Here is an 18,165-nt window from a genome sequence, read left to right as displayed (position 1 = left end):
GGATCACACAGCTGTCTGACTCAGTAAGATGTATTGATAACAACTTGATGTATGATGTTACACGTTTCACTGAAATACAAACTGCATGATAACGAACTGAGTCACAGCTGACAGGAAACTGGGCGTCCTCTCATTACTGATAACTGATTCTGTGGAAGAAGTAAAAAAAAAGAAACCAGTTACAGCAAATGAGGACTTATCAAAAATACTAAAACAACAGCAGCTGAATTTACACACAATACAACTTGACACATTTAGAAAGTTAAATAAAATGCCATAAAAGCTATTAACATACATTTTTACGCATGCTGAATGCTGCTGTTAATTCAATCACATTTTGCTTCTCTTTTTCACCCCTGCTCTCCGTTTCCTGGTTGAAACTCAGCTCTGTGTCCCTCTACAGGCCGGTCTCTTGGTTGACGGTCCCTAGACGGATGTGAGCCGCCCAATCAGCTGCAGGGGGCGGGGCCGAGGATTCGCCTGCTATCATCACATTTGACAGCTGCTGCAGCAGCTCACATGACCAAACAACAATTACCTCATACATGTAGTACTCCTGCTGAAGGTGTTGCATCGGAGACACCGCTCCCTGCACCGGGCTGGGCGGGCCAGCAACAAGGGGGCCCTCAGCTGAAGTGGACAAAACTCTGATGGATGCAGCTCACACTGACAGCCTACTGTCAGACTCCTACCACCAATCACTATGACATCACTCCCATAGTGGGGTGTTGTTAGAATAAAATGGTTTGTAAGCAATCAGTGGTGATGAACATCCCCGCAGACAGAGACTTTATCTGTAATACTGTTTGACTGCCCGTCATAACATGCACATATGTTTGATACTTTTCCCTCTTACTCTGGTGTATACCATGAATCTGTGTCAGTGTCAACCACTACATGCGGTGTTTGACGTTTGGCACGTCCATCACTGTGGCCATGCTGTGTAAAAAAGGCATTATGCAAACATAAAGAGCTTCACTTTAAATTCTAGGTCTAATGTCAAAGTTATATATCGGTTCCGTATTTGATATCCCTGTGGAATCGTCCTGCTTTTGTCATCTGATGTGAAGATGCATCCACAGGAAATGTATCGAGGAGTGTGATAGAGGAATGCCTCTCTTTTGTCAGTTTTGCACTAAAATATGTTTTCCAGTATTCAGACGTTACGTTATATTTCTACAGGGATTTATAGTGTATCTATGTTGGTTAACGCAAAGGGACTTATGAGACACCAAAAATACAGTTGCAGTGGGGAAACTTCTTACATATAATAGTACAGTTCAAAGAAAGAACGTTGACTCCGTGCCAAGCTCAAGTTTTAAGCCCAAATGGAAGTTTTTAGCTGTCCGCATGGCTCCAGGGATGGCACCGCCTTACTCCAGACTGAAATATCTCAACATCCATGAGATGGATTGGCGCAAATCCTGGTGCAGACATTCGTGGTCCCCAGAGGGTTAATCCTGATGACTTTGGTGATCCCCTGACTTTTTTTCCTCTAGCGCCACCACGAGGCTGACATTTGTGGTTGAGAGTGAAATATCTCGACAGCTGTCGGACGGATTGCCGTACAATTCGGCGCAGACATTCATGGTCTTCATGAACTACAGTGATCCCCTGACTTTTCATCCTAGCGCCATCATCGGGTCAAATTGTCGGTATTATCTACCCGACAGCTTGGTATTCTTTCCCGTGAGCTTTTGCAGCCTCCCATACCTGCTTGCATGGCTCTTAGTCTTGTTAATGAAGAACATTTTACAGGAAAGTGCAGGTTTGGTTCATCATTAAACAATGAGCAATAAACCGTGAAATGGGCTTTGTCTTCGACTTCACCTAAATCACATAACAAACAAAGCCTTTTCTCTTCAGGGAGACCATTACACCTACCTGTTTCTCGTGAATGTACCGAAACGTACCTGTGCTGTGTGAACACAGAGATCTTTACCTTTTTGTTAAATTGTGTCTCACATGAGGCTTTAATGAGATAATATGGTTATACTTGTGATCCTATATTTTATGTTGTTGTTTTTTTAATCTCCCTGTGTTAACACTGTAAGTTGACACAGTGTGATATAGTATATCTGTGGTCCTTAATAATGAGTTTCTGATGTCACCTTACCCAGCATGGTTTTTTTTTTTTATCTCCTAGCTAGGACAACAATATTCCCATTATATTCTTGTAGGGAGTTATCCATGTAAAACTATAAACCCAATTATTTTTAAGGCGATTTTTTTGAAGGGCACACATTGTGTTCATGCAGTGTACCAGCTCTATTAGCTTGTATAGTGTAGGTTAGCGCTGGCAGGTACCAGAAGACGCTGCTGCCCGGAGTTCATTAGTGAGCGGCTGACCTTATTTCCCACGTGGATGACATTTAATATCAAATGTCTATTTCTGTATGAAGCTAAGTTTGAAGGTGGAGGCTTCAATAACACATATATATATATATATATATATATATATATATATATATATATATATATATATATATATATATATTCGTCTGCAGCATTCTGCATCTCAGCATATTCGCCTCTCAACAACAAATGTAAACACAAGACATGTCGGCTCACTTGGTGTATTCCTAACAGAGACAGTGATGTTTGAATGGATAATGAAATTGTGTTTATGTGTATTTTATGCACACTGAGTGGATTTGAATGAAAATAAACATATTCAATGCTATAGTATTACATCAGGATATCTGCAGAGGACTGCAGCCTGGCCAGCAAGTGGTTTGCTGCTCTATTTTTGGAAAGGCAAACAAATGCAAGAGCTCCTCACTCCCATGTCTCCTATCCAGTTTCCAGATACTATCGGCTAGATCGTATAGTACGTGCGTATGAGCATGCGGGCAGACGCGCACACACACACACACACACACACACACACACACACACACACACACTTCCTCCCTGTCACTGACCAACATCAATCACAGTCTGGACGTGCAGACTGAGGAAGAGGCGGTAGACAGAGAGAGTGGCGCAGTGCAATCGCAAAGCGCTCAGATGAGCTCCTAAATTAGAGCACGTGGCCGGCCTGGACACCCTGGGAGGGTTTGGTTAAATTACAGGCCATATTTTTAGTGAAGGCCAGGCTTCATCCCTGGAACTGCCGGCAGCTGAGGACCATCACTCACACGCCTGTCTGCCCCCAGTTTGTTCAAGACTAGAGTTGTTAACACTTGTGTGTGTGTGTGTGTGTGTGTGTGTGGGTGTGAGTTTGGTGAGCAGGAGTTAAATGAGACCATTTCTTAGAAATGCTGTACTGTTTTATTGCTTTGTGTGTGTTTCAGAATGTGTGTATACTTGCATGTAATTACAAATAATAATTCGCCCTGCGCCCTGGCTAAGTTCAGTCATTCTTTGGACCGTGTGTGTGTGTGTGTGTGTGTGTGTGTGTGTTATAGAGAGAGAGAGAGAGAGACAAGCTAACAGGCAGAACATATGTATGTATATCATCAGGAGAATGTGGGCCATGTCAGACATGTTGGGCATGGCAAAACGTCACTAGACACCTCCAACCACACACACACACACACACACACACACACACACACACACACACACACAAAACCCTCATCACATGAAATACTCAGCTGATTACAAGTGGACGACAACATGTCTGGAAGTAGGCTAACCCACGAAACACATGATAAACCTCATGATGTACGCTACATGTTGAATGCTGGATTTGCCGTAATTGAGAGGCGATTTCGAGGAAATGTTTCCATCCAAGGTCAAGATGAGGAGACACAGGCGAAACCGTTCTACCGCAGACAGAGACAGCTGATTAGCACCATAAATGTTTCTTTCAAGCACGCATAAAGGGGAAGGTCCCATTTACACGACATCTGAAGGTCTGATGGATAATAATGTTTCTCACGGTTGACTCGTACACTTATTCAGTGCGGGAGCTGTCAAAGGATCACATAATGACAGCCATTACATATTTCCAAAGTGAATGTGAAGGCATGTCAATACTAGAAATGATTGCCTCTAATGTGACATAATGGGGATGACCTTTTAGACACACACTGTTGAATGGATAACGGTGAAATCTGGCACAGATACTCACAGTCCCTAATGACTTTACTGATCCCCCTAACTTTTCATCTAGCGCCATCATCCGTTCAAAATGTCCAATACTGCACTCACATCAACCTTAGCTGTAATTCTGGCACTAAGATGGTGAACATGGTAAACAGTATACCTGCTAAACATCAGCGTGTCAGAGCAGCTGGCATCTATAGCCTACAGCAACTGAATGTTCGGCCACCAATTGTTTGGCCCACACACCCAGCAAACCCGCAGCAAAGTGGGCATTCATTGGGAGTCGTCTTTGTCTCCCCCTGATGAACGTAAGTCCAATATTCACTCTTCTTTCAGCTCTGTTTCAGTCTCCACCACCTTCTGAGGGAAACATCTGCTTTCTAAATGCTCCCGCTGTATTCACCAGGTAGTAAAATCAGTCAGTCTGAGTCTGAGTTTTTAGAGCTTTTTTTTTTTTTCAGCTGCCTGCTCCGCTCCCCCCCCCCCCCAAAAAAAGCTGAAGCAGATGAGACCGGAGAGAGTGAACCAAAACAGTGAGGTTAAGAGCTGAGCTGCAGAGTCGGGTGATAATTCTCTGCGAGTTTGTTATTAACAACAAGTCGACTCCTTAAATGAATATCCTCTTAATAGAGAGGCTGCTGCTGCATTTACAGATATAGATAGTACCCCCCCCCCCCCCCCCCCCCCCCCGTTACTTTGTAGTATTTTGAGCTTTCGAGCAGCCTTCAAAAGGGCTTTGCTAGATTCTATATGCCCCAGACGTTTCAAATGATAAGACTTCATGAAATGACAGCTGAAATAGGCTGAGTTCATTGGGAGGTTTCCATCTCACAACCAGAATGTTTTGCTGCTATTAATCCTGCCAACAAAACTCTGCTCTAAAAATAGGTTTAGGGTCGATTCATCCTTTAGTAACAAGATTTGTGGAAGACAGGGTACAGAACTATTTCATATGTCAGAGAGGATGGCAGCAACTTGAGCCAAAGAGGAACACATGTGCATGTAAGACGCATTTTTCGAAAAAAAAAAAAAATGTCAGTTATTGGCAGCTTAAGTCCGTGAAATGACTGATATCACTGTTAGTTCTTGGAAATTCCTAATCAATCAAATTCTCCAGTATTGTTTACGCTCAGCTGTCTGCATCTTGTTTATTGAGCATCATGTGCTGGTGAACACCTGCCCAACAGACGTCAGACGCCAACAGTCTGTGACATTTCCTCTGCTGATCTATCTTTAGTGAGCGCAGGAGGCTGAAGAACCACCTTCCCTCCTGCATCTGTTGTGTGTGTTTTTTTTTCTGGGGACAGGAAGCCACGCCAGACACTAACAAAAGGACAGCACCCTTCCTCTCATCTTGAGGATGAAGGCAGGAGGCCAAAACAGTCCAAACAACAAAAGCACATTTCACTGTTGTGGGAAACAGTGTCAAAGCCTCAGTCTAACATCCTGTGTACTATCTTGGGCTTTTTCCATTTCATGTTTGATAAAGAAATACGTGTTGGGGTCGTCAGGTCAGGGGAAAAGCGGGGCTGATACACGCAGGAGGCTGTTGGCAGATGGTAAAAAGATGAGATTTCTGTCATCTTTAACCCTCGGTACCTGACGGGGGTCTGACTGAGGTTCAGTAAAAAGCCAGTGGCCCTTTCTACAAGTGCAAATATTGAAATAAAGCACTACAAAATAGTTTGTGGAGCCCTGGTTGTGGCAAAATGTAGTAAAAGGTATCAGACAAGTAAAATATGTGTGTGTGTATGTGTATGTGTGTGTGTGTGTGTGTCTTCTGACATCAGTGGAACAATCAAGAGGACTGTTGCGAGCTAGCATAACTGAAAACAAAACACTGGACTGTATAAAAAAAGTGGACGTAGCCACCGTGACGTCACCCATTGTTTTGTTGAGTTCCGTTCCGAAGCCTCAAGTTTAACATTTTGGCCGTCAACATTTTTTTTGGAACCAGAAGTGACCATATTTGGATGAGAGGGTGGAGCTGGGGATCTGAGACCCCTGAAGGCAATATGCACGCCCACCTATACCGGCAACCTGGCTGCACCTGGCTCCCGGCTACACCGTGCAAAGTAGCTTCTGACAAAGTTAACTTGCAAATGTACGTAAAAGTAAAAAAATGAACAGCGGACTCCTAGAACGCCTCTATCCTGACAGGTTGCCATGGTAGCAACTTCTCCATCGCAAAGTAGCCATGCCCTAAAGCACACCCTGCTTTATCGTCTATTTTCCTCTAAATGGGGCCAAAATTTACTAAATGAACATCTTGCTGTATTGGAGAAGACTTGAAACTTGCAATTGAGACCATAAACAAATGTTTACTGAGGTAATAATCAGAGAGAAGCAGGGTCATTTTCTCATGGACTTCTATACAATGTGACTGCTTTTTGCAACAAGTGCTGGCCATTAGAAAGAATGCAGGTTTAAGGCATTGGCTTCACTTTTCAGACCCTGAGGCAACTGAAACTACACCAGCGAGTACACGCAATGTTAATCATTCATATACTGTATTGTATTCTGCTGTAGCATCACTGTGTAAACTCTCGTGACAGTAGCTAAAGTAGCTTGTGTAATTAACCCCCGGGGATCAATAAAGTATTTCTCATTCAGATTCTGATTCTGATCAAAGCATTTTAGCCGGCAAGCTAAAGCTAACAAGGTTAGCTGGCTAACACTACTTGGAAGTTGACATACACCATCGTCTTCATCAAGAACTACAATTTATTTGGGTCTATAGCGTTTTGTCAGGGTCAGGGCTTCATAAATGTCAAATCTCAACATATGAAACCCCTAAAATGCTTTTGCTCATGGGGAAAAAAAAACATTCTGATGGCCATTGTTTCAGATCTAAACTATGTACTGTGAAAGTTTCTGTTTATATGAAAAGAGATAAAAGTGCCAAAGGTTTTCTGTCATTTCATCCTGGGCGAAGAGGAGAAGAAAAGGCCTTCATTTTAAACCTCGTATTCCCACAGAAAGAGGTTTAGGTCGGAAAGAAATCTGTCCCTCTTATCCGTCTCCCAACTCACAGGCACCATCTGCTGGTTGTAAGTGCCTCGCCTACTTTTTCTCCCAGCTGCACAGCAAATCTGTCACATCTGGATGCCAGAGGAATTCATGTAACGGATCTAGCTCTCTTGTCATTAACAGAGCCAAATCTTACTGGTTGTAAATTCACCGAAAGTAAATTCTTGGATAACAAAACAAAGAAAAAACGATTTCATGGTTATTACTCGTGATTTATTTGTATAAAAGTGCAGAAAATTATAAATAGTGGTTATAAATAGTGAATAAATGAATAAATACATTAACCTAAAGAAACTGTAGTCAATATGGAATAAATAGAAATAATGTAGGATTGTAGGATTTTTGTAAACATGGATCCCATTTCCAACAGTTCCGCAGAGTTTTTGGACTTCTTATATGTACACATCTCAGAAGCAATAGAAAAATGACTCAAGTCAAAATAATACGTATGATTTCTAATTGTCCATCATAAATCCTTATCACAGAGTCATTAGCAGAAAGCCATTTTATCCCCAGTAGCATGACTGTCCAGTCCCTCTCCTCCCAACCAGTCCTCATCCAGCTCCCCCAGAATCTCCTGCAGGGACAGCTCAGGTAGGGGGGCGTGCTGGACCAGCGTTGCATGTCCAGACTCCCCGCAGCCTTCCAGAGCAGCCCCGCTCCACGAATCCTCCAGCTGCGAGTAGTGACCTTCTGGTGGTGGGCTGTTCTCCAGACCGGCATCCCAGTATCCAGAGTCAGGGGTGTCTGGAGTTGAGGAGTGGGAGGTGGAGCAGGGCATGTACATCTGCTGCTCTGCTGATCCTGGATACATGAACGCTGCCTGGTTTCTCATCTCCAGGGGAGAGTGGCACCACAGAGGCGGGACCGGGGAGGTTTGGCTGCCTGGCTGGGACCAGAAGCCCCTCAATGGTGGACTGGAGCTGCTCCCCAACGCCCTGCTCTGTTGGAGCCCATACGTGGGGCCATAGTGCCCATGCTCCTCAATGGTGGAGTAGACTGAAGGACACTGTCCATAGTAGCAGGCTTCATCCATCTCCTCCTTCACTGGGGTTGGGTAAGCCGGTGGAGGGCACTGAGGCGGCAGATGGACCGAGCCAACCTGCGGGCCCCTGCTTGCTACAGCGTGAGGGGGGGGTGGAGCATCGTGGACCGGGCTATCAGACTGCCACAGTGCTTTCTTGGCTCCTTTGCACTTCAGGGTGCGAGCTCTTCTGTTCTGAAACCACACCTGGACAGGAAAGAAAGAAGAAAAGGAGCTTAGATTCGATTCAGGACAGATAAACAACACATTCTGTTCTGTTAATCATTTTCTGGGCTAACAGGCACCAGTGGATTCGGGGGAGAGCAGATCTAGTAGAGTTGTCAGCTGTCAGAGCCTGTTGCACAGTCTATCTGTCAGCTCAAACACGATCCTGATAAAAACAGCTTGTGTCATCTTTAAAGATAAAGAAATAAAGTGATAGAGTGATAGCAGTATCTACAATTCTATGCAGGATGCATTTGAAAACAGAGCCTTTTTGTGATAAGAAAAAAGCCTTACAACACAACTATACATCTTTGTGTGTGTGTTTGTGCCTACTGTATGTGCTCATGTGAAAAGCATGCATGTGTGTATTTAATCTTGGAATGACACCAGTTTCCAATTCCCCACAAATAAAGATATTTCCAAAACATATCTGAACTGACAATTTCACCCTAAACAACTCATTTGTTCATCATATCTCTTCCCCGGATTTAAGGATTTTGCTGTATGAGGTAGCCCGGGCGACTGTGTACCTGGATGCGTGACTCCGGCAGGCCCGTGGTCTGGGACAGGCTCTCTCTGAGGCTGATGCCGGGGTACGGGTCGGTCTCGAAGGTGGCTCGCAGGAGCTCCACATGTTCTTTGGAGAAGCTGGTCCTCTTCCTGCGACTGGCGCTGCGAGAGGAGCCGCCGCTGGAGGCCACGGCCCGGGCATCATCTGAGGGGAGGAGGAGAGAGCAGGTTCCACATCAGACAGGATCCATAAGAGTTCTTCTTTTCTTATTTCTTCATATGTTTTTGTTACTCAACACGCTAGCTTCTGCAGTAAAGCATCACTAATTTGATGTAAAGATACAGAATGTTGAACGTGGAAAGTGACACATATAATTAACTGCCTAGCCTTTTCTGTTTGCTGTCTAAACTAATATATACAGTGATATAGTGAAAGTGATGCTGTATTCCACCTTACCAACTCATTTCTGGTTATTATTTCTACTATTTCTACTGCCACACCGTTTTTTTCACTGGTTAAACCAAACTTGGATCTAATATTTGCTAATTCTTGAAGAGGTTTCAGCCCATTGGTGCAGTACAGCCCATTCACCAGGCACGTTAAACAAACACTGAACTACATTTTATCCAGTGCTAGATCATACAGTTTACAAAAACTAAAACAAGGCTGCAGATCATGAATAAATAAAGCAAGCCAACTCCCTTTAAAGATTAGAAAGCATTCCTTACCATTGCCGGAGTCCTTCCACATAGCAGCAGTTAAACAAATGGAGCTCTGGAAAGAGATGGATTCCTAATGGACTTCTGAAGTGACAGAGTTCAGTATGACAGTGTGCTCCTTCACAGAGAATCTCTGACTGTGTCTCCTGCTTGTGTCAGGGTACCTTTTATATTGATCACCTCAGACCCCAGAAGGCCATGGTAGTGTTGTTTGGGGTGGGGTGTCGTTTTACTTTGAGGATGGGTGGTTAACAGGAGTACTCTGACCAGAGTAGCCCTTCAACCAACCCCCTCCCTTACCCCCGTTATCACCTAATCCCTATCATAGTGGTGGCAAGGTCAATGGCAAATATGACACACTGCAGAATGAGACAAAAGAAAGTCCCTCTGTGATTGTCAGCCTCATCGATACCACTTAAATTAAAGACGACAACATGTGATTGCTTGTGTTTTTGGGGTGCTTTGTGCTGCTGAATATGTGACATATCAAATAATATACATACAAAGCGAGACAGAAGGCAGATGGTAATGACAGACAGAAATGATTTATTGTATCTTTCTCATCCATGATTTGTCTTTTTTTTGCCACTATCTTAATGAATGTGTGCTGGGGTTTTGTGGTGGTTAACAAGTGTGTATATTGGAAATGTATATTATGCATACAAATACATATTCTGCCAGTATTTTTCACGGCACAGATGCTCTGATGATGTGAAATTCTTAATATTTCAGGGGTACCTTTCAATTCAAATTTGGCTACTGGGAGTCATCTGATTAGTGTTAAGCACAAACACGGGCGGCTTTGCAAACCGTTACAAACACTGATCAACTGACAATAGCCTTGAAGAAATGTTTAACTCACAGACCTTAGCAAGATGCAAAACGGCATTCTGAGCTGGAACCTATCAGCGGCTCCTGTTTTCCTTTCATATGCGGAGCAGCTCCCTGCTATCACGGGAGGGGAAAGACAAAGGTGGGTAATTATTCAGTGATGAATTGGACAGTTACACGGCGGCCTCGTTACACTGAATAGGTGCATCAAAGTGGCAAGCTTGTCAAATTGTTTAACATGTCCAGGCCTTGACCGAGTCGTATGCAGGTGCTGTCACCTTTAACCTCAATATGTCAAGTCTGTCTTCTGTGCTCTGACATGCTGCTGGAGAACAGCCATGTAATCACTTAAATGAATTACCATGTTTCATATATATTTACACATGCATTACGTGTCTCCTCCGATGCTTATTCACTTACAGTCTTGACCTTTGACCCTTTTGCTGTTGCATGTAATGCTTCTCCAAGCATCAGCTGTATGTCAAATGCAGTGAAAATGTAAATGCTAACATACTGAATCTAAAGTCAAATAGTACAAAAGGGCAAAGTGCAGAAACGGATTTACTGTATTTGTAGGTGTATTAGAAAAACAATGCAGCTTGAAGTCTACCGGAGTTATCTAATGCAACAAAACAGGCCAGGGGCATTTCTTTTTATCTTTATCTGGACAACTTGCAGAATCAATGTCTCCATGTGTGGAGACGGCTCCTGAAAGTCCCACCAACTCTCTCTCTATGCTCTGTCCAAATCCTATCAGACGTTTTGCACAACGCTCTGCACTACTGTCGAAGCTGCCAAACTCGCTGATGTGAAATTGTGTGATTTAAATGACTTCTGGATATTCATATTATAAAAACAAACTCGTACCATGTATTTCAGTATCTAAATTGAGTCTGACCAGTAATAAAATGGGAAAGAGTCTTATCAATAAACCATTTCAGCAGATTAAACACTTGCTAGGCCCAAGTTTACATACAGTGATCAAGTGATTAAAGATAAACAAACACTGGTTCAGCATATGGGCTATTCAGCTAATGCAAAATCACTATAAAGAGCTCTGTTTAGTTTGATCCTGCCACTGTAGAGATCTGTATATTTAAAAAAGCAAAAAAAAAAAAGTCACCTGATCAGCTTATCTCTTCATGTAAATTTCCAAAGCATAATCCCCCAAACAGGAAGACTGCTGCGCTGCCAGTGCATGGCTGTGAACCACAGGGATGCAGATACAAATACATCGCCGTTTGGAAGCAATGCTGTAGCTTGATTAAGCTGCACTTGGATGGGGTGTCATTTTCATGTTTGCCGTTTGTTGGGGACGTGCATTTGAAATACAACTATAATAATTTGTCACTTTTCAATCAGGTAGTGGTGGAAAATCATTACAAGGTGAGAGCAAGGTATGTCCCCTTTAAACTGATAATATGAAACAAAGAATTATTCTGCTATTACCCTTGGCATTTGGTCATTTTAATAATAGTTAATAATAGTTTGCTTCTGTGTAGCAGGAGACATGATTAAAACACTCAAATATTAGAAATAAAATAAAATAAATGTAGTAAGGCCTCAGGTAACAGTATAAAATACACATATATATTATATAATCTTAATTTTATTAAGAGCATCCTCTCCAAATCCAATATCTTGATGTTTTTGTTCATGCAGCTGCATTCCTCCTTATCCAAAATTAGATTCTTGTCATTGTTTATGTAGGAGCAGTCAAAACACTATAGGGGTTGAAAGTCTGCTGTTTTTATTATTCATTTTTTAATAAATAAATGAAGCGTTGGACACTGGTCCAATATAATTTCTGTCCTAAATTGCAGCATTTCTGGCAATTCACAGGTCTTCAGTGGGGCAACAGGACAAAGTATTTAAAAGACAGGGGTCTGTTACTTAATGCATCTCCCCACAAAACAAACAATTAAGTATCAAATGCTTACAAAGGCATTTCGTTCCATCTGTCTGAACATTTTGAAATTGGCGATAGGTTTCTAAAATGACCTTCTGTAAACATTGTATCATGTCCTACAGTATTGAAAAGTGAATGTGTTCTATAGCTATCTGCCTCAACAAATAGGCAAAATAAATACAGAATATTTTCAACAATCTGGCAACTGAAAATATTAGTACATTACGAACTCTTTTAACGTATTTTTAATCTTTTTCCCTTCCCACAAAAACAGCTACATGGTAAAAGCTCAACAAAGAAGCAGCAATGCAATTCAATGTTGTTATTATACTGTATGCTACAGTTTATTGTATATTTTAAATGCATTTATAGCAATAAGAAAACTCAACAGTGGTACTAATTGACAATTTCTTATCAAAGGGTGGTTTATTGTGTATTTTTTTTTTTATCATACTCCCTATGAAAAAAGACAACCACCCTGCCCTGCGGTCCCGTCAGTTTTCCTCTCGTCGCTGTTCTCACACGGTCACATTTGACAGCGGGACGAGCGCAGAACAGCAGCAGCTATGGCTAAAAGTGATGGATGCGATTACTTTAGAAGGACCAGCCTGTTTTGGATTGTCACCGTGACACTGGCGGTGGGATATTTCACGGTAAGTTCATTAAATCAACTATAATCGAAGTGAAATAGAATGAAGACAAGACAAGTGTTTGACATTTATTTCCTCCCGGCGCTGTAAATGCCACCGTGTTGTGTTTCGTAAAGTGGCTTCCGGGGCGCGCAGTAAATTATTCTGAAAATCGCTAACGTTACTGTCGTGAACTCCTGGGAAATTCTGTGACTTATTATTTATTTTATTGTTTTCGCTATAACGCGTTGTACGCCATTTAACACGTTATAATTTGTGAAAATGTTTTCATGTCGGTAAAGCAGCCTTCGAGGTCATTGCCAAGTCACTGTTCTGTTGATAGCTTATCTTATCGGGATTCATTCAGAGCACAGGTCAAACACACTTCTGTGCAAAGTCCATTGGACAAGTTAGTTGTCTACTGTAACTTCGCAGCTAACTCTAGCGTTTGCTAATGTTTGCTCCGGTACCGTCTGTTGTCTTATAGGAGCAAACACCATACAAAATATGAGACCGTTAGTTTAATGTTCCTTTATTCTCTGGCAAATGTTCACATATCGACGATAAACTATTCCCTCAGAAAAAATACACCGCGGGGACAGTGACGTTAAAGCTAAGCTAACGTAACATTAACGGGTAGTCAATAGATATTGGGGTTTCGTTGTAAGCTAGCTAATGCGCTAGTGCTTGGTCAATAAAATGTATGTCGAAATGACAAATTGACAAAGCGTAATTGTGAAATGTCTGCAGGGTTGTCCGCAATGTGTTGCTGTGCTGGGCAGAAAGACAACGTGCAACCTTTTTAAATGAAATTCGGTGTAATTCTCCATACAAATGGTCAAATATCGCGAGGTTCGAGTTAACGTTACATGTACCACAACTTGCCACGTACGTAGTAACGTAGACAGGGAGCTTTCCTGTAGTGAGAAAATGACAAATACACAACAATGGGGATTGGTTATAAGATATGTCATAATCAGTAATAGCTGAAGAAACATAGTTCAGCCTTTAGGTGCGTGTTTGACGTCCAAACCATAAACGAACTGCAGCCTCTGGGCAGTGGGGCCCTTCCAACAATGTCCCTTTGTCATAGTCCACATGGACACATACCTGACATGTCACAGGTGGACAGAAGAGGACAATAGCAGCACGGCACAATGCCACATTATGACATTTAGATTCGTGGTCTGTTGTGTGAGACTTCATACTCACTTCATGTGTTTCTTTATGCTATATTTGGGGTGCTGAGCACATTTTTTTTGAGGGGTATAAAAGTGTAATTAGGCAAAAATAAAGTAAGTAAGTGAGTATGGCTTGAACATAAAGGGTGTACTGATTATTGATTGTTGCAGAACTGATTCTCTGAACTATGTCAAATAAAATTTCAGGGGTACTTCTCACAACAAGGCTGCCCTGTGCCGTACAAACAGCCGTTACACTCATGATCCAAACTGCTGCAAAGAGCCATTCCACTAACATGAAACCTAGCACAATGCGGTTTATTATTGCCACTGTGTATCTTCTAATTAAAACTGCAACTCACTGCCCAAGAGCACACAGATGCTATTTAGTGTCGACCAGCCCTGGACTTCCCGCTATCAGAATCCAAATGGAGCAGCACATCGGGCACCGCAGAGTCTGCTCAAAGGAAAGAACGCCTCTTTAGGTCAGCTGTATGCCATGAAATGCCGTGCCAAATCATTGTACAGTCATCGTCAACATAAACAGTCCTTTGACTTAAATGTGTCTCTGAAATTCGGAGTTGTGCGCTCTGGGTTAAAGAAGGAGTGAGAAGGTCATGAGTTAGATTATTAAACAGCTAACAGAAGACAACTTCTTTGATTACAGCACATGTGTGTGGTTTATATGGGGTTCATGCTGAACCACTCTGTGTTTTGCAGTGCACCGTGTTTGTGCCCGAAAAAATCCCATTTCAGTACCTCGGTCCGTTTGGCAGCTTCTGCAGATACCTTGTGGATAACTATGCTGGCATTATGTACAAAGGGTAAGTGATTATAAGTGATTTGAAATACTGTGCTTCCGGAGAAATATTCCCGTTGATTACTCCCTTATAGTAAATGGGACACACACTGAAATGTGGTAGTTCCCCTGGAAAGCATTGTTACTGTACCTACAGTTTGACCATTCAGAATACAAAAAAACGCTAATTCTCTTGTTCTCACATGCTCATCAGTGACAATCAAATGATGTGCAAAATACCCTCACAAGGCTGGAATACACTGCTTAATCAGCTACTGCCTTAATGTTTTTCCCCATTTGCAGGTCGTTACCAGCACCTCCACTGGTAGAGCACTTTGCTAATTAGCCGTTTAAGTCACATGACTGCTATAGCACCAGTAGAGTATTAAGAGAGCAATCAAAAGCTAATGTTTTGTTGTTGTTTAAGTCATGTGACATACAGGACTGTATGTCTGAGAGTGTTTTCTAAGAAGAAAAGCTAAGCTGGAAGGTGTCATTCAGTCTGTGGTGGTTTGATATATGTGAAGTGGTAGATTTTTTTTTTTTTTTAGGTTGTCATGTGACTCTTCTTAATTCAGCACTCTGCGAAGTGGCTTCAGCGGGCTCATCTTTGTATGAGGAAGAACAAAACGTGGTGTGGCGGTTACACCATGTTCTCAGACCGCACGGCCGTCTGAATTTAGAACTAAAGGCTGTAATTACTTCTCAGGGCTAACGTGTAAAGTATCATTGTTGAATTGAATAGAAGGTCTGCGGAGTTTAACGCATTTCTCTCTGTTACAGGTGGTGGGCCACGCTTGCCATCCATGTTTTTGAGGCCTTTGTTGCGTTGAAGGTGTGCAGGTGAGAATGTCAAGAGCCTCTTTGTCCACTAGATGGTGCTGTAATAACATTTTTACAAACCTCAACTTCCCTTCAGAAATTGGGCCTCCTCAAATGTTTCATATCCAGAAGCCTTAAACACACTATTCACACTATATTTCGGTATAAAAAACATCCAAGAGCTGCCTTTCTCATGTGTTTTTACTTCATGCCTCAACTTGCCATCGGGGACACGTTATTATTATTTTGTGGCAACAATAAATAAGCTGTTCTCGAATGGTATTTGCCCAAATTTGATCTTGTATTTTTATTATACGGAGAGTAAATATAAACCAAAACTTTCCACAAGAGTCTTTGGAAGCACAATCTACATTAGAAACACATTTGTCTGTAGGAATTGAGATTTCAAGGCAAAGTGGCAAATAATACAAAATTGAGGGCCGTGGGGATGAGTAACCACTGTTTGGACACAATGAAACAGCTGTTAGCTTGACCTTTTGTTCCTGGTTTCTTCTCTGTGCTTCTGCAGTAACAAAGGTATCGACAACATGGCCACCCGCTGCCTGTGGTTTGTCCAGACCTTTTTTTTCGGCATGGCCTCCCTCGGCCTGCTCATCAAGTACGACCCCAAGCGCCCCAAACAGCACTGATGCGGGCAGGAGAAGCCCACCGAACAACACTGCATAAGCTGAGTCCCGAAGATCAATCGCTTCCTTGTGCCTTTTCTTCTTCCACTGTTTTTCTCTTTGGTGTGAAGTCCTGCTGAGGGGGCAAGTGGAGGAAGACGGCTGAGCCTTTTCCATGATCCGATTTCTTTCAACGTACAAGTATTGAGGTGAACACTACGTTACAATTTTTCTTACTTAGTTTGTACTACTTCTGGTGATGGACATGCATCTCTGTTTCATTCCATAGATTTTTTATTACCAAATCAAAGAAAGACCAGTTGTACCTTTTTTGTAAATAATAATTTAAAGTTTGTATTGATACTAATATTAACAGAAATGATTCCTTATCAGAGTTATCTTGATGATATTTAGTGCAATACAAGGGGAATTATCTATGAAATCGGTTTTTGTACTATCACGATGTTGACATTCATCCTGGGTGATGGCAGTAGGGATATTTTCTCAGCTGCTGCGATGAACGTAACGTCAGACAGGTTGGCTGCAGATGGTACGCTGCCATCAGCCTCTAAAGTCAAAATAAAGAGAGCTGCTGTATGCATTTGAAATTCCCATTTTCCTTTCTTACACTGAAGTGCTTTTTCAACTTTTTGAAATACTGACTGGAAGATTTTATTTTGTTAACCCTGCAAAATAAAGAGTGACTTACAAACTGCATGAAATGTGTTTTGCTGCATCATTTTTATTCCCCCGACGATGATCAAGATGCTCTGAAACAAAATGAGAAAGAGGCTGCAGAAAGTAAAGCTGTACCGAGGCACAGCAGTGCTTTGAGCTAAATGCTAATGTCAGCACGCAAACAATTTCAATGCTAGCACAATTAGTTTAGCATGTTAGCCTGCTAGCATTTACTAGTTTTTGTTTTGTTTATTGATTTAATTATTCATTTATTCAATTTTTTTCCTTCCTTTTAAATTTTCCTCATGATTTCATGCTGTGTGTTCATTATGAAAAATTGTTAACAAGGACCGGGAAAAAAAAAAAAAAAATAGCACTGAACACAAAGTATAGCCGTAGCTGTAGTTTTGCAGGTATTTGCTCATAAACCAAAGTGTTGGTCAAACTAAAACTTTGAACTGATGATGGCGCTAGATATAAAAAAAATTAAGAGATCACCAAAGTGATTACTGTTCATCCTGTGGGAACATGAGTATTTGTACCACATTTTGTAGCAATATTATGTTGAAATATTTCAATCAAAACCGCAAATGCCAACCTCATGTTGGTGGTTAGGATTCATCCTCTGAGGACATGAATGTCTACAAAATATCATGCAGATCCATCCAATAGTTGTTGAGATATTTCACTCTGGACCAAAGCAGTGCACCAGCAGACAGACACTGCCATCCCTAGAGCCACGCTGCTAGCTTGGCTAAAAACATGAAAATAACATGAATTCCATTCATCCAATTTAAACCTGTGAAGTAATTTTTTTTTTTTTTTTGGCCACTCTGGAGCAGCAGAAAGAAGCTTTTAGCAAAATGTTAGAAGTGTTGCTAAATGTGATTGACATATCCAGCAGGCACAGAGCAACAAATGGCATTCATTTGAAGTCGTGTTTCAAGAAAACCGACAAATGTAAATCCAATATTCACTCTGTCTCCACCAACTCCTGAGGGAAATGCCTGGCTCTTTAGCTGCTAAATGCTCCACTATGTTCACCAGCTAGTCGCTAGCTCTGTGTGTGTCATTGGGTGCTGGGCGGGTAGTGCACACTGGGTTTTTTTCCAAGCCTTTTCGCTGAAA

The 18,165-nt window shown here is 42.0% G+C and overlaps 1 protein-coding gene across 1 annotated transcript; it reads left to right on the top strand.

Moving 5' to 3' along the window:
- The first annotated feature begins 12,846 nt into the window (after positions 1-12,846).
- Positions 12,847-16,967, top strand: tmem254 (transmembrane protein 254). Its single transcript, XM_070916232.1, has 4 exons — positions 12,847-12,955; positions 14,833-14,936; positions 15,695-15,754; positions 16,263-16,967. The coding sequence occupies exons 1-4, from the start codon at positions 12,869-12,871 to the stop codon at positions 16,381-16,383; spliced, it is 372 nt and encodes a 123-aa protein (XP_070772333.1). The 5' UTR covers positions 12,847-12,868; the 3' UTR covers positions 16,384-16,967.
- The last annotated feature ends 1,198 nt before the right edge of the window (positions 16,968-18,165 follow it).

Source organism: Enoplosus armatus, chromosome 12 (genome assembly GCF_043641665.1).
Source record: "Enoplosus armatus isolate fEnoArm2 chromosome 12, fEnoArm2.hap1, whole genome shotgun sequence".
NCBI classification, from domain to species: Eukaryota; Metazoa; Chordata; class Actinopteri; order Centrarchiformes; family Enoplosidae; genus Enoplosus; species Enoplosus armatus.
The sequence above is the reverse complement of the archived record's forward strand: the minus strand, read 5'-3'. Positions and strand labels throughout refer to the sequence as shown.

Bases quoted from the DNA above. Each gene is read 5' to 3' on its own strand.
- tmem254 (XM_070916232.1), top strand. From the start codon at position 12,869: ATGGCTAAAAGTGATGGATGCGATTACTTTAGAAGGACCAGCCTGTTT. The intron at 12,956-14,832 runs GTAAGTTCATTA...TGTGTTTTGCAG, and splicing joins TGGCGGTGGGATATTTCACG to TGCACCGTGTTTGTGCCCGA. The intron at 15,755-16,262 runs GTGAGAATGTCA...GTGCTTCTGCAG, and splicing joins GTTGCGTTGAAGGTGTGCAG to TAACAAAGGTATCGACAACA.